This window comes from Engystomops pustulosus, chromosome 1 (assembly GCF_040894005.1).
Source record: "Engystomops pustulosus chromosome 1, aEngPut4.maternal, whole genome shotgun sequence".
Lineage (NCBI taxonomy): Eukaryota > Metazoa > Chordata > Amphibia > Anura > Leptodactylidae > Engystomops > Engystomops pustulosus.
This window is the reverse complement of record NC_092411.1, coordinates 146323174-146337333: the sequence shown is the minus strand read 5'-3', so window position 1 is coordinate 146337333 and position 14160 is coordinate 146323174. Positions and strand designations below refer to the sequence as shown.

At 43.8% G+C, this 14160-nt stretch overlaps 1 protein-coding gene across 5 annotated transcripts in view; it reads left to right on the top strand.

The window, feature by feature from the left end:
• The first annotated feature begins 478 nt into the window (after positions 1-478).
• The window catches only part of GATAD2A (GATA zinc finger domain containing 2A), a 43171-nt gene continuing 29489 nt past the window's right edge, over positions 479-14160 (top strand). The window contains exon 1 of one of the 5 annotated variants that reach the window (XM_072155758.1): positions 479-817. Coding sequence is in view for 1 of the 5 variants with exons in the window: in XM_072155751.1 (XP_072011852.1) it covers positions 10656-10781 (126 nt within the window). In the remaining 4 variants the exon portion in view is untranslated. Of the gene's footprint in view, positions 818-837; positions 860-1779; positions 1805-10602; positions 10782-10886; positions 10994-14160 lie in introns of those variants that run through there. The other 4 variants (XM_072155777.1, XM_072155782.1, XM_072155751.1 and 1 more) reach the window with 4 other exon arrangements.

Sequence of the window (14160 nt, the reverse complement as noted above, 5' to 3'; positions counted from 1 at the left end):
CACAGGAAAACATCATAGTTACTTATTATGAAGAGCGACCAGCTAGCTCAACAGAAACATTCTGAAGATTCACGGTTGGAACTCTATCCAGTTCGGCATTACCACTTTCACGTCATAGCTTCTCAGGGTGCATTATGGGACAGCCCTTGTTTGCCACTTTAAGAATCCCTCAACATCACCAACTTTATCCCAACGTCACGAAAAAGGGCGGCAAAATGCTTTTTTTTTTATAGCTCAACCGCCGCCTCCTTCCCGCCCACGAGACGAGTCAGGCCTGACGACATCACCCATTCGCTTTTTCATTGGATTGAAACGGTCTAGTGGAATTTTTCTAATTGGGAAGCACATGAGTGCCGTTGAGGCTCCTCCCAATGAATGGCGATACAACTCCGGAGTGGAGCGTTCGAATTGGGCGGGGCTTGAAGCGCGCAACTGAGCGGCGAATATTCTAATATGTGGTAGTACAAACCAGACGCTCCGCCCACATACGCAGTTCCAGGGCTTAGTGTAATAGCTCCATGGTTGTTCATAGCTCTCGCTTAGAGTGGTTGGTTCTCTTTACTGTCAATCACAGAGCAGCTACACGGAAGCGTGGCGCCGGTGCAGTTTTCTGCCTAGCAACCGTAAAGCCGGCTTTAAAGCGGTAATTTCGGCTCGCAGGAGTGCTCTATCCTTGGCTTTAGAAGTTGCGGTAAAAGTTCCAGCGTTGTGAACTACTCTATCAACCCTGGCTTCTTTGGCCCGGTCGAGCCCCGCGTCCAGCACGGAGTCCTTCTTACGGCCGGACTCGGGGGAGGAGCCAGGTCCCCCTGCTGAGGTGAGGTCTGCTGCTGGGAAGGGGTTACCGCCGCTGTGGCACGTATGTACGCTGTATAGCCGTGTCTGGGTCCATACATGTATCTATGTGAAGTGTTTCTACAATACGAACAGGGCGGTCCAGGACAATAGTTGTGGGCTCAGCTAGTTCACGGTGCCCCCTGACTTCTGAGGCCTGGTCTGCGCACTAGTGACCAGCATGTCTGCTAGCCTATGTGTCCCACAGTCACAATGGACGCGCCCTAGTTGTAGAGGAGAGAGGTCACATCACATACCTCCTCTTATACAAGATGATCGCTGTACTAGTGTTCGAGAGCAATGATTCCCGTGGTTGAAGAACTTACACTTTTGTCTAATGGTGCTATTAAGCCTGCATCCTAAAAATGGGTCACCCCTGTGTGGGAGTAATGTCGGTGACCCCTGTAGTTACAGTGGAGTGTTCTAATGCTTACATCTCTATAGCACCAGCTACCCCTTTTCAGCATTGGTCAGTGCATGTGGCCTCTATTCATTGAGTTCTATTGTTATTTATTATGTGTACACTGGCCAGCTCATCCTGCCCACCTTTGTTACCTCAAAGACCCCATTACTGTGCGCATGTGTTTGCTGATGGCAATCTATGCAAAGTTCTGGCTCTCTGTAGAAGTATCCCGTATCCAGTGTGAGGGGATGCTCAGAAGTAATACATAAAAGCAGTGCTGTAATGGTCTCTGAGCTCAATGCTGTTCACCGCTAATTGGCAGTGGAGCTGTTAAATGGGGGCTGGCACAGCCGGATACTTATAAAATGGCTGCAGTCAGTGACGTCTGTCAGAAGGGTTAATGTGCTTACTGTACAGCTAGGTGGCTTCTGCACAAATAGTCACAGAGGATGTTCCTGGCAGCTGAAATGCACACACAGGGAGAGATGTACCATACTTCCGGTATAGCCTCGCTGCCTAAGCTTGACCCTTTTGTAGCTGAGACGCTGAAGTCTTCCATATCTTTAGGTATCGGTATCAATATCTGCCCATTGCTTTATGGAATTGTGAAATGTCTGATGTGTTTGAGAATACGCTTTATTCTATGCTAAATTAATATTTTTCATCGGGGAGAACTATAATACTTGTTATTGGGGAAGGATGCAACTAACCCAGATTAAGTATATGGTTGACAGGATGCTCTGATAAATATATAATGTTAACCATTGCAGACCCTTTTTTTTTTTTTTTTTTTTTTTTTTTTTTTTATTTAGGTTTAGTTCAGCGGATATGGCAAGCGATAGATTACAATTCTCTGCTTATATATAATGTGGTGTATTTAACAATGGAAGAGTTCACAGGTGGCCCATAGCTTCTATAAATCAGAAAATCCATGAAAAAATAACTTTCTTTGGACATTACACATAGAAGGGTAAAGTAGACCTGCCAGAGAGCTAATCTAATATCATTATTATATATAATAATTCTTTATTATTATATATTGGTGTTATAACACCTCCATAACACTCGCTACACACAACCAAGAGGACTGAAAGGGCCAACAAACAAGTTGTGCTCATTATGAACTTTTAAATTTGGCTAGCTGCAAAGATAAATCCAGAAGTGGATTGGCATTTAACTTGCTTCACTTGGTGGTTATGGAGCTAAAACTAGAATATCCAAGTCATGACATTGATTGAAAATTTTTTTTCTTGTGTTTGCATGCCATATGGAATTTCAATAAAAGTATTGCATCCATCTCCAGCCTCAGCAAAGCGTATACTCTTGGACAGTGAAGGTGAACCCTTTGGAGATAATGGGGGACATGTATCGCTCCTATTGCTTTCTTTCTTTTTATTTTTTATTTTTTGTACGACTTTTTATAGTTTGCGACTTTTTATGTACAGAATAAGTAAGAGCAGTGAGACTATGGTACTCCCTGCTGCAGGAGGTTGTTATAGCGGACTCTATGTACATGTTGAAGAGGGGACTGGATGCCTTCCTGGAGAGAAAAAAATATTACGGGTTATGGGGGAAAAAACATTTAATTCTTAAAAGTTGGACTAGATGGACTTGTCTTTTTCTAGCCTTGTATACTATGATACCTTGAATTCAGAGTGTCGTATTTATCTTTGTATCACAGATGTTTAACTATTTAGGGCTAAAAAGTCACCCACCACAAAAAGTCTCAAAAGTGAGACTAAACAGTCAACTCATCACATGCATCACAAAGGATAACAACTTAAATGGCATCTACCACCAGGATGAATGACTATGCAAGTGGGGCTTCAGGCTCCATAGGTGTTAATGGAACCTGGAGCCCCTCATTTGCATAGTCTTTCATCCTGGTGGTAGATGTCCTTTAAGATACATAGCAATGATTAAGATGGCCGACTTCAGGAAACTTGGAAAAAGTGGCAGCCGAAAAACTATGATACATGACACAAAACCCATTAAATCTTTCTAAGGTGTCAACATGGCAATATAACCATTAGCTTAACATATTTCTCCCTTCTCTTACGCAGCTTATAATAGTATCAGTGTCCATTAAAAGAAGATGGGGCCCCTGAACAGGAACAATTGTGGGGCTGTAGCAATGGCTCCAAACCAACCCTGTCCCAACCTCACTATCCCTACTGTGTCGAGCAGCCCAAGATGGGTCACTTAAAAATAGCTCAGCTATACCTGAACTGTCTGGGACAGCCCGCGTGCCCACAGGTTTTTGAGTGCCACCTATGGCGTGGGCGCCACCACTGCTCTAGGAATTCCCCAGTGATGTGCATGTCCATAACAACATCACTGGGGGAAACTTGTTGATCACTGGCTGCGGATGATTTTCACTCCTACTCCCGCTTTAAGTTGAATAGACCCATATAATAGGATGTATTGTAAGCATACGTTAGGAATCCAGCCAATATATCCTTACAACTGAGGGCTTAAAATGTGGTCAGAATGTAGCTTATTGTGTATGGGGAAAATCAAGACTTGCCACCGGGGTTGAGAGATGCCCCATTTATTGAGGTGATGGTTGGGCCACCACTTAATGCCCCGTTATACTCTATCCTGAAGGGGGGGGGGGTTCCTCCATAGTGATCAGCTGAAAGGCACTTTAATAAGAGTTTAGCTGCAGTTCCCTGTGCTGAACACTATACGCTTAGGGGCTGGTGGCACATGCGCGCCTGCGCAACTTAGCACGGCCTGTTTCCCCGTGCTAAGTTGCGCAGGCTCGCGAGTGCCGGAGAGCTCTGTGACGTCACCGGCTCTCCAGCACTTTGGAATCCGGCGCACGCATGGTGCGCCGTGCCCAAGTGCGGTGCGCTGAGTTATAAATTAAATCAAAATAAATCTGCGATAGGGGCTTTGTTCCCCTAAGTTATATTAATTTATAACTCGGCGCACCGCACTTGGGCAAGGCGCACCATGCGCGCACCGGATTCTAAAGTGCTGGAGAGCCGGTGACGTCACTGAGCTCTCCGGCACACGCGCGCCTGCGCAACTTAGCACGGGGAAACAGGCCGTGCTAAGTTTGCGCAGGCGCGCATGTGCCAGAGAGCTCGGTGATGTCACCGGCTCTCCAGCACTTTAGAATCCAGCGCACGCATGGTGCGCCTTGCCCAAGTGCGGTGCGCCGAGTTATAAATTAATATAACTTATAAATCTGTGATACAGGCTTTGTTCCCCTAACAAAAATATGCTCTGGCACCAGCTCACCCTGAGCTGGTGCCATGTATATGTGTATAAAACTACCACTTTTAAGTGGTAGGTTTCCTTTAAAGCTTCCTGTACACAGGACACTTTTATTTTATAACTGGGTGCATCCTGTGCGCTCACCCGCCAAAGACAATAATTGATGACTGCACCGGCCGCAATACAGGCAGGAACAGGACCTACCCTATCTTTGCAGCCCAGGCAGTTGGTTCATGCACGGAGCTATGGAATTCACGGCGTGTGAATGAGCCCTTAGAATTGAAAATACGGCAAGCACACAAACAAAATTTCTAGTTGGCAAAGGTATTGACTAGCTCTGGTTCAAATGCTCGAGGTTGATGCTCATCTCTTCCAGTTCTCCTTCTACACATTCACACTTATTTCCGATGCTTTTTGTATGTATCTGAATGAGAACAAGCTATAAAAGCTGTTGACAGGGGTGTCTGGCTTTGGCTTATGTTCTCAACAATAAGAGGATTGGACATGTTGAAATCAAATATGCCTATTCCTCCTTTCCTCCAACAGCTGGAAGCAAAATAACAGTGCCCCCAGACACAGCTGGTTGAAAGGTTACACTGACATACATCTAATTTGTATAAGCAACTTGTATAGTTGTCTAGTTGAAGATTTGGTGTGAGCATGGGCATCAAAGAATAGCTGTACATCATTTTGCCAAGGCTAACTGTTGTAAGTGAAATCAAAGTAAACTCTGCTCTAAACAATTACATATTCCAGTGGTGAGGCAGGTATCTCCTCTACATTGGCCTTTAGTGTTCCCTTACCACTAGGCCCTGTGCCTTGTCAGGGATAATTTAGCTGTAGGAATCAGGAGGAGCAGCTGACTGAAGGTCGATAAGCCAAACCTCCGATTAATAGATGGGACATGTTAGTAGTATGGCTTTTTATCACCATTATGATACAATAATTAACATAAAACATGTATTGGAATACAACCTTAGAACTATAACTTTAATAAGGAACTCAAAGGAAAAGCAAACTAGAACATAAACTGAACAATCCTGCCTTCATTCAGTTTTCCTGATCACTCTAGCAGTTCTAAGACCAATGCAGACATTCCTTCCCTCTGATTCTGAAAAAAAAGTATTCAGCACATGCTGCTTTGAACTAATTTTAACAATTTGTATTATATATTTATAGTCTGAGTCGATCCAGTTTATTCCACGACTCCACAGCCGTGTCTGGAACTACATGCGCATGGCGCTTATGTTCTTCAAACATTCCACTACACACACTTCCGATATAGATATGGGCAGCGTTAGGAGCAGTTTTACCTCTACTGTTCCTTCAGTCGGCCCCTGCTTCCTTTCTCATTCTCTTCCTGTACCTCCACTGTGATTATTTCTCACCTGTTTATTTATTTATTTATTTATTTATTTATTTATTAGTTTTGTGTTTTTTTTTTTACAACCAAAAACAAACAAACAGATGAAGTAACAGAGATGTGAATTGGCCCTAAATCTGCCATTGGAAGAGAGTTCAGACCATGTCAGGCTGCATTTACATGAATGTATGCCCGGCGGGCATACGTTTGTTGTAATGGAGAGGGGTGGTGCTGACCCCTTCCCCCCTCCATAGTGATGCACGGCACTGTAACACGGGGAAGAAAGTACATGTCCTATCTTTTCCCGTGTATGTGTGCCATCGTATCGCTCCATGCACCCTTTGTCGGCCTATGGGGACGGGAGGGCGTATGTACGCCCACAAGCTTGCGGACGTATATATATGTCATGTCCCCCTAGGGTTGTGTTAATGTAGCCTTAGATGGTTGGACTGTACTGTTTTTAAACCCTTACCACACCAGCCTTTTTCATATACAAATAGCAAACCCACACTGCTAACTGTTAAACATTTAAATGCCGCCATATTTGGCCTGATTGTTGGGCCAATCCGTTGCTATGACTACCAGAAGTCAGAACCCCAGGCCTGTCATTTAGCCCGATCTTTAACCGTTTAATTGCCCTGGAGGATATAAAAATACATTTTAAAAAAAAAAAGTAAAAATATTTAGCATTTTAGTAAAATACTGAAAGCTACAAGAACCCCCCCCCCCTTCCTTACAACTGATATAAAAATAAAATATAAATGTTTTGGGCATCATCACATCCCAAAATTCCAGATTTTTCAAAATTTTTAATCCCAGCAGTGAACCATTTAATAGAAAATAGCATCTAGATGTCCGAATGCAATTTTGCATCCCATGAAATTTTTTTATCAAAAAGTGACCATAGGCCATAGAGTATTTTTTTTAGATCTAGTAAACTATAATAAAACCTATATTTGGTATCTTCCCACCACAAGCAATATTAAATACCATCACTAGGAAGTAGAATTTAAGTAGGAAACAAACCCTCATACAACTCTGTACACTCTGGAAAAATACACGCAATGGGGTACATTTATGTTTCTGCCAGTTTTGTGGCACTCTCACTGCATGTTCTGCTCTCCGACCTATTTATTAGCTGGCGGCGCTATAAAAAATATTTTTTACGCATGCTCTGACTCTTCTCTGAAGAGTGGCGTGGCTTTGGCGGAGTGGAAAATCACACAATCGATGTCAATTCCAACTGGACAAGCTTTCAGACAGGGTCAGCCACCGATGCATTGCCACAGTGGCCATTGCTCCGCTCTAGGGCAGTGTTCATCCTGTTCTCCAACTGTTGGACACATTTCTGGTGCTCAGTCACATTTTGGTTCGTGGGACAGAAAATGGTCTTGGCACCAGAAATGTCTGCACATATCCACAATATTAAATGTGTATCTCCTTTCCAAGAGCAAGCCGGTAATAAAGCCAGTGCAGACATGACACTTTATGTAAATGTATCCCAGTGAGACTCCACTGCATTTTGAAAGTCAATGGGGCCAAAAATATGCACCTGTGAATGAGGCCCCCTTTTTTTTTTCTCTTGCCCTGGTGCCACTGGAAAAACCTTTAATTCTTGCATGTATCATAGGCTTATTTGACCTGTTGTCACAACAGGATTTGTGGTCAAAATTATTGTTCCCTATGATACTGCTAATTCAGGTCATTAAAATCACACTTGGGACAGGATTTGTTGATTTAGTACAGCTCATATAAGAGTTGTGACTGTCTTGGTGGATTCAAACAGCATTTTATGGATCAGGTTTTAAGATGAGCCCAGGAATATTTCCTTTAGTAGTTAATTTGATCTATGCTTAAAAGGAACCTGCCATTTAAATTGACTCACCCCAAAAAAATACTTCATATTAATACATGATTAAAAAGCATTTCCTTTATCCATAAATGGTCCCTTTCTATGGCTGCAAAGTAAAAGGAAACCTACTACCGCGGATCTACCTATTAAGGTAGATCGGGTGGTAGGTGCCTCTATTGTACTTGAGGATAGCTCTTTTGAGGGTTAATCCTCACATCCCCTGTATCTGTTTCTACCTTTTTTTGCACTAATATGCTAATTTTCTAAAGGGGCTACTGGGGCGTAGCCTCTTTGACCCTCCTACCCAGACATCTTCGGCGCGCAGCTATGAGGAGCTGCGCGCCCTAGTCCACGAAGCCGGAGTTCTGCACATGCGCAGTAGCTCCGGCTTCGGAGCAGTGACCGTGCAGAACGCCGGCTTCGCCGACAAGGGTGTACGGCTCCCCGTAGCTGCGTGCCGAAGATGTGTGGGTAGCAGGATAAAAGAGGCTACTGGTGTGTGGAGTAACTGCGCTGTGTAGCCTCAGCTCCGGCTACTACACGCCCCAGAAGCTTCTTTAGAAAATTAGCATTTTAGGGCAATAAAAGTTAGAAACAGATGCAGGGGACGTGAGGATTATCCCTCAAAAGGGCTATACTCTCGTACAATAGAGGCTCCTACCACCTGATCTACCATAATAGGTAGATCCGTGGTGGTAGGTTTCCTATAAAAAGGGGAAAAAAAAATCAGTTTGTGAACTTGTATGCATTTGACCAGAGGAGAGTCCAGTCACACGGAGTCCTGCGTAGGGTAATGCAAGTTAAATTATCTCCTTGTTTCTGATTGACAGGTCTCTACTGCTAGAACATGCTGCTGTATGGAACTCTTACTTGGGGACTGTCTGCCAAAATACAACTATAAACCTGGACCGCTCTGTTTACTTTGTAAGGGTGGAAAATGCTGTGTCAGATGTTTTACACATTGCCTTGCTAAAACTGAGAGAGTTCTGTTACATCGTTGAGCACGTCATGTCATGTGGCCAGCATGATATAATTTATCCTCTAACATTAACATCTACCTCCTGTATGTGTCTGATCACATGAAAACACAGCATGGCTTCATGGTCTTCCACTCCTCCCCATCCTCCATGGAGCCATACCATACATACACAAGGTAGATGTTAATGTTACAGGGTAAAGGACCTTAAATGACATTACCCTGGGCGCATGACATGAAGTGCTGAATAGTGAGGAGGCATAAGACATGGTGACGTGGTGATAGATTCTCTTTAACATGGTCTTATAGGTGTTTTTCAGGCTAAAACTATTGATAACATTCACAGAGTCGGTCTTCATTTATTACATTGTGGGTCCTACACCCAGCAACCCCCACAGATTAGCTTTCCAAAGTAAGAATATGGCACATGGTGGTTCAGACATTTTCTGTTATGGGGTTTTCTGCCAGGAATAACAGTTTTTGTATATTGATAGATCTGGACTTTTTGGATACTATTTTTATTTAATTCCAGGGGGTCCAATCTAATTTACCATAAACTGCCAAACAGTATAGCAGTACATGACATTTCTGCACATGATCGGATGCTATATGCCACTGGCACATTGTAACAAATCTCTAGGAATGGAGTCTTTAAAGGAAATCTACCATCAAAATAAAGTATTTTAAACCAGGGACACCAGTGTGTCATAGATCCAGGCATGGTGACTGTGGTAATCTTCTTTATCAATTACTTCCTTCTAAAATCATCTTTTAAAATTCTGATAATGAGCCTGAAGGGTTACTGGGACGTTACCAGAGCCTGCTTCAGATTAACAGGCTGCTAAAATGAGCAGAACATGTGTCAAAACCTGCTTGCTCTCTCGTTCTGTGTAATCTAGCAGCAGCAGGGGAGACTTGCTGTTATCATAGCCCAGTGATGGCTAACCTATGGCACTGGTGCCAGAGGTGGCACTCGGAGCCTGTTCTGTGGGCACTCAGGCCATCACCAGAGATGACTCCAGGTATCTTCCTGCAGTCCCAGACAGCCCAGGACTTGCTGTGCACAGAGCTATTTTAAAGTGACAGCTCTACCTGGGACTATTTTCTGCTTTATTGGTGTCCTCAGGTGCTGGTATAAATGAAAACTGTGACAGAGAAGCGAGTATAAATCACAAATTAAATTTCTGTGTTGGCACTTTGCGATAAATAAGCGGGTCTTTGTTGTAGTTTGGGCACTCGCTCTCTAAAAGGTTCGCCATCACTGTCATAGCCTGTGAATCTGCAGCACGAAGGGCTCTGGTAATGCCTCAATAGTCCTTCAGGCTCATTAGCAAACTTTTTTAAAAGTTGATTTTAGAAGGAAGGAAGTCATGTATAACAAATAATGATACCTGCTGTTTTCTGCAGTTTTGCTATATTTTCCTCATTAATAATGAGAAGCCTGCCCTTGTCCATACATTACAATCCTATCTCTAGGCAACTGCCCCCTACCTCTGTTTTCAGTTTTTAGTTTTGAGGATCTATGTAGAAGGTTATTGCCATGTCCCTACACGGACAATTTAGGTCCAGATCTGGAACAGGCCTGGCTAGTCTTATAAATTACAGCAGATGTCACTTCCTTGTGGAAACGCCTTGCTGGATTATTAACCCTTGTATTGCCTGTATCAACTCCACAACTTGGTGATTAGAGAAGTATGGGGCAGAATGATGTAAAAGGCTGCTGCTCCTGGTTCTCGGGCACCAGTGTATATCTGGTGTATGTAGGTGGGGTGCAGTATTACTAGTACATATCTACTATCCACAGTTTCTCTGTATAGGTTTGTTCCGGTGGGTGGGAGCAGTGAGCCTGTTCCTGCAATGTGTGTTCTGCCCACATGTTTTCCCGGGCACACTTACTCCCGGCGCTGGTTTCCTTTAAGACCCCACTCTCCTCGCCCAGTTTGGGGTAGTGTGGATTAAAGGGCCGGCTGCGCATGCGCGACAGGAGGCGGCTGGAGCCTCCATGTGTAAGAGGCGCATTATTTGGCAACGTGAGCAGAGGCCAGGACTACCGGGGATCCGTGTGTACAGGGACCCGGCGACAGAGGCCTCAGCCGGTCTGGCCCCTTTGTACCGCCCTGGTGACGCTGTAAGTGGGTTACGCCGGGACGGAGGCAGAAAGTTTGTGATGTGTGCCTGTTCCGGGCTCCGATTGAAAAGTTGTAGTATTATTATTTTATTTAATGAGTCAGATGCTCCTCCTCACAGGTGGGGGAGGGGAGGAGAAGGCTCATTATCCCCCAGTTATCACATAAGAGCGTCCGGTAAGTGCCGGCCTGCGCCCCTCTCCCCCAGGATCAGGTAGGTCTCCCGTGCGGGCTCTTCCTTGAAGACACAAGTTGCCGGGGATTACGGGATTGCATTTAGTTGTGAATGTCGCTTCTCTTCCGGTTATCCTATTATTACGTGGGGGAGGGGAGCTGGTCAGCACGATCCCCGCTACCTATTTACTACTTTCCTCAGACTGCAATTGCGACCCCCCCCCCCAATTCGGGGTTGTCGGGGTTAAACGGCAGCAGGAGGAGGGGGCGGGTGTTGCTGGGAGAGGAGATGCCTCTGGGGAGGTGGGAGATGCCGGGGACTTGTCCGTGTGTAATGTCTGATCCGCCGCCGCACTGCACACTAGTTTTCTCTATGCCCCCGATACGCTGAACCCCATTTTGTGGAGTTTGATATGGGGCAGAGGGGTCTGCAACCATACACGGGTGTCCAGTGCTCCGGGCATGATGAATGCTGTGGGGAAATTGTTGCTGTTTCAGCTGTAAGGGGGGGGGGGGGCGTTGTACGCTTATAATAGGTGTCTGGGTGTTGTACGTGGAGCTCAGCCCAGAGGAGGACAGGCCATCTTAATATCTTACAAGATGCACATCTGTGCCTGGAACCCTGCTCACTGTCATAATAAGAGTCCCTCCTCCTCTTCCCATGTATCTGTCCTTCCTGCTGTGAAAGGTGCATTAGGCTAAAGGGTTGCGGCTTGTAACCAGCAACTACTGTCTATAACATGCTATCAGTCATACATTCATTAATCTTATACTGCAATTGTCTCGCCTAACCCTGCATGATCTTCAATGTGCACTAGCTAGTGCTAAACGTTTAACTCTTCATTTCTTTATAAAGTACAAATCGGGTCATATGTAACTCCTACTGAAGCACTGTCTTTAGACTTCACCACATTACATGACCCTGAAAGTTGTTTCTCTATTCTTACAGTGGTTTCTAGTCCACGTTTTTAAATACTTTCTGTAAATGCACCTTAATTAAAAAAAATGATCTTTTTATTTTTCATGTTTTTATTTTTGATGTTCAAGAGGCCTGGATGCCTTTCTGGAGGGCAAAAATATCATGGGTTATGTTTAATTCTTAAAGGTTGAACATGCATCTTTTCCAGCCTTATATACTATGTTACTATGGCTGATGGGTTGAAGTAATGTACAACTGAAATTCTGTTCCATGAATGGAGTGAGCTCTTCTGCAGCATGTGCATGGGGTTCTTTAAGAGGTTCTGTCAAACATTACAGACAGAAGTCCTTCACGCAAAACTATTTTGTCTGGCAAAATGACAAAAACCTGACATATTCTGTCATATAATGGATTGGTCAACATCAGGATTTCAAGATTACCATATAGTAAGATAAGTCACTCTGAAATTGCAGAGATAAACTTGTATGTGCAGACATAATAGTAGCCTCTAGTGCTCTTTGAAATAGACTTGTTACATTTTGCCCCCCAAAAAAATCTGTACTCGGATTCCATCCCACCTTAATCCATACAAAAAAAAAACCTCATCAATTTTGACTAAATTGCATCTTCAAGGGGTTTTCAGACCTTAAGGCAAGCAGTATCTCAAAAAAGGTGGTGGTGGGGTTTAGTTCAGCTTTAGGCATCTGTAGAAGGTTGAAAATATGACAAGCTGCAGCCTATTTCTTGTTGAATCAGAGTTCAAGTACCACACACAGCTGCTACAAAATGTACATCATTTTCTAGGAAACATTGAGATCACACTGTGTGAATTATGGGATCACTTCACAGTGATCCCACATTGATGATGTCCTGCAAAACTTCTTAAATCTGGTCTGTCATGCCCTATTCTGGCAGTCATCGGCTTGTGATGTCCACTCACACCCCAGATGATGACTGAAAACACTGACAGGACGGTAAACGGACTGGCTGCGAGTTTGTGCTTTCACCAATATGCTCACAGACTGGGTATTAGAAATGAATTTGTCACTGTATTCTTTGAATTGATTGGAAGCACATATGCAAAACAGTGTTTGTGTGTTTGTGCAGGTTCACTTTTTTTTTTTTTGTTGTAAGAAACAACATGAAGGTGAAGTGTTAAATATGTGATCACCAATATGTACTATCTTTTGACGTGTGGGTGATGTGAGAAAGTAATACTTGGTAGAACAGGTGGTGTAGTCATGGGATGCACAGCCAGCACAATGAGTAGGTGCATTATTTTGCATGATTTAACAAATTGATGAAGAAATCTAGTGAATAGAGTGAGGTTGTTTTGAAAACCAGACAAATCTAAATATTTTGATGTTTTCTGAATGTGCACTATGTTTTTCAATTTTCTTATTCTTATGCTGTGTTATGGGTATTTTGTTTCATTTGGAGAATAATGCGAATTACAAAATTGACATTGTATTACCAATATGCAAATGCTAGTTATTTGACCTTTCAAAGGGTTAGGACAGTGTATGGATCTCATTTTCCAACTATATGTAAAGTTTTTGCAGGCATCTGACACTGATGCAGATAATACAGGGACTGGGAAAACCTAACTTTTGTGGGCCAAGAAAAGTGTAAAAGAGGCTGTGGCTGGGGGCATACGACCCACAATCTATGTCCTCTGCAGCGATTTACAGTACCAGGACAATGGGTAGGAAAGATCATTTCCCCCTCAGTTTCTAGGTTATTTTTCAGTTTGCACACAGGCAAGAATCTCTGTAGGGCCCTTACTGCTTGTCTTTATGTAAACTAGATTAAAGGTGACATTGTGATATAGGTTCTCGGTGGTAATGATAGCTGACATGCTTTCAGGATTTCTGCTCAGCAGCACTGCTAGGTGTTTCTTGTGTTGCTGAATATATGTTAACTGCTCACCAGTTAAAACAAAAGTGATGCTCTTATTCTGTATTCTTCAAGTGCTTCTAGTGGGCAGACTTGTGAAGTTTAAGATTTCTGTGTGTCATATAAAGTTGTTACTAACCAGAAGACTTTGTCGACAATATTTTGTACTTTTATGTCCCTTGGTGTGTCTCAGTGTATGCTCCTGGGAAGCCTGCATTGTTAAGGCAGGTCATTGGGTGGAGGTGGGTGTTTAACCCTTCTGCTGCACATTCATTTTACTTTTTGTTTTCCTCTTGGTAGCTGTACAGTTCCTTTTGTCACTTGTCACCCCCCCCCCCCAAATCCAGCTGCTGCTTGGAGCATGCTGTACCCCACCCCCTTGGGCCCATCCC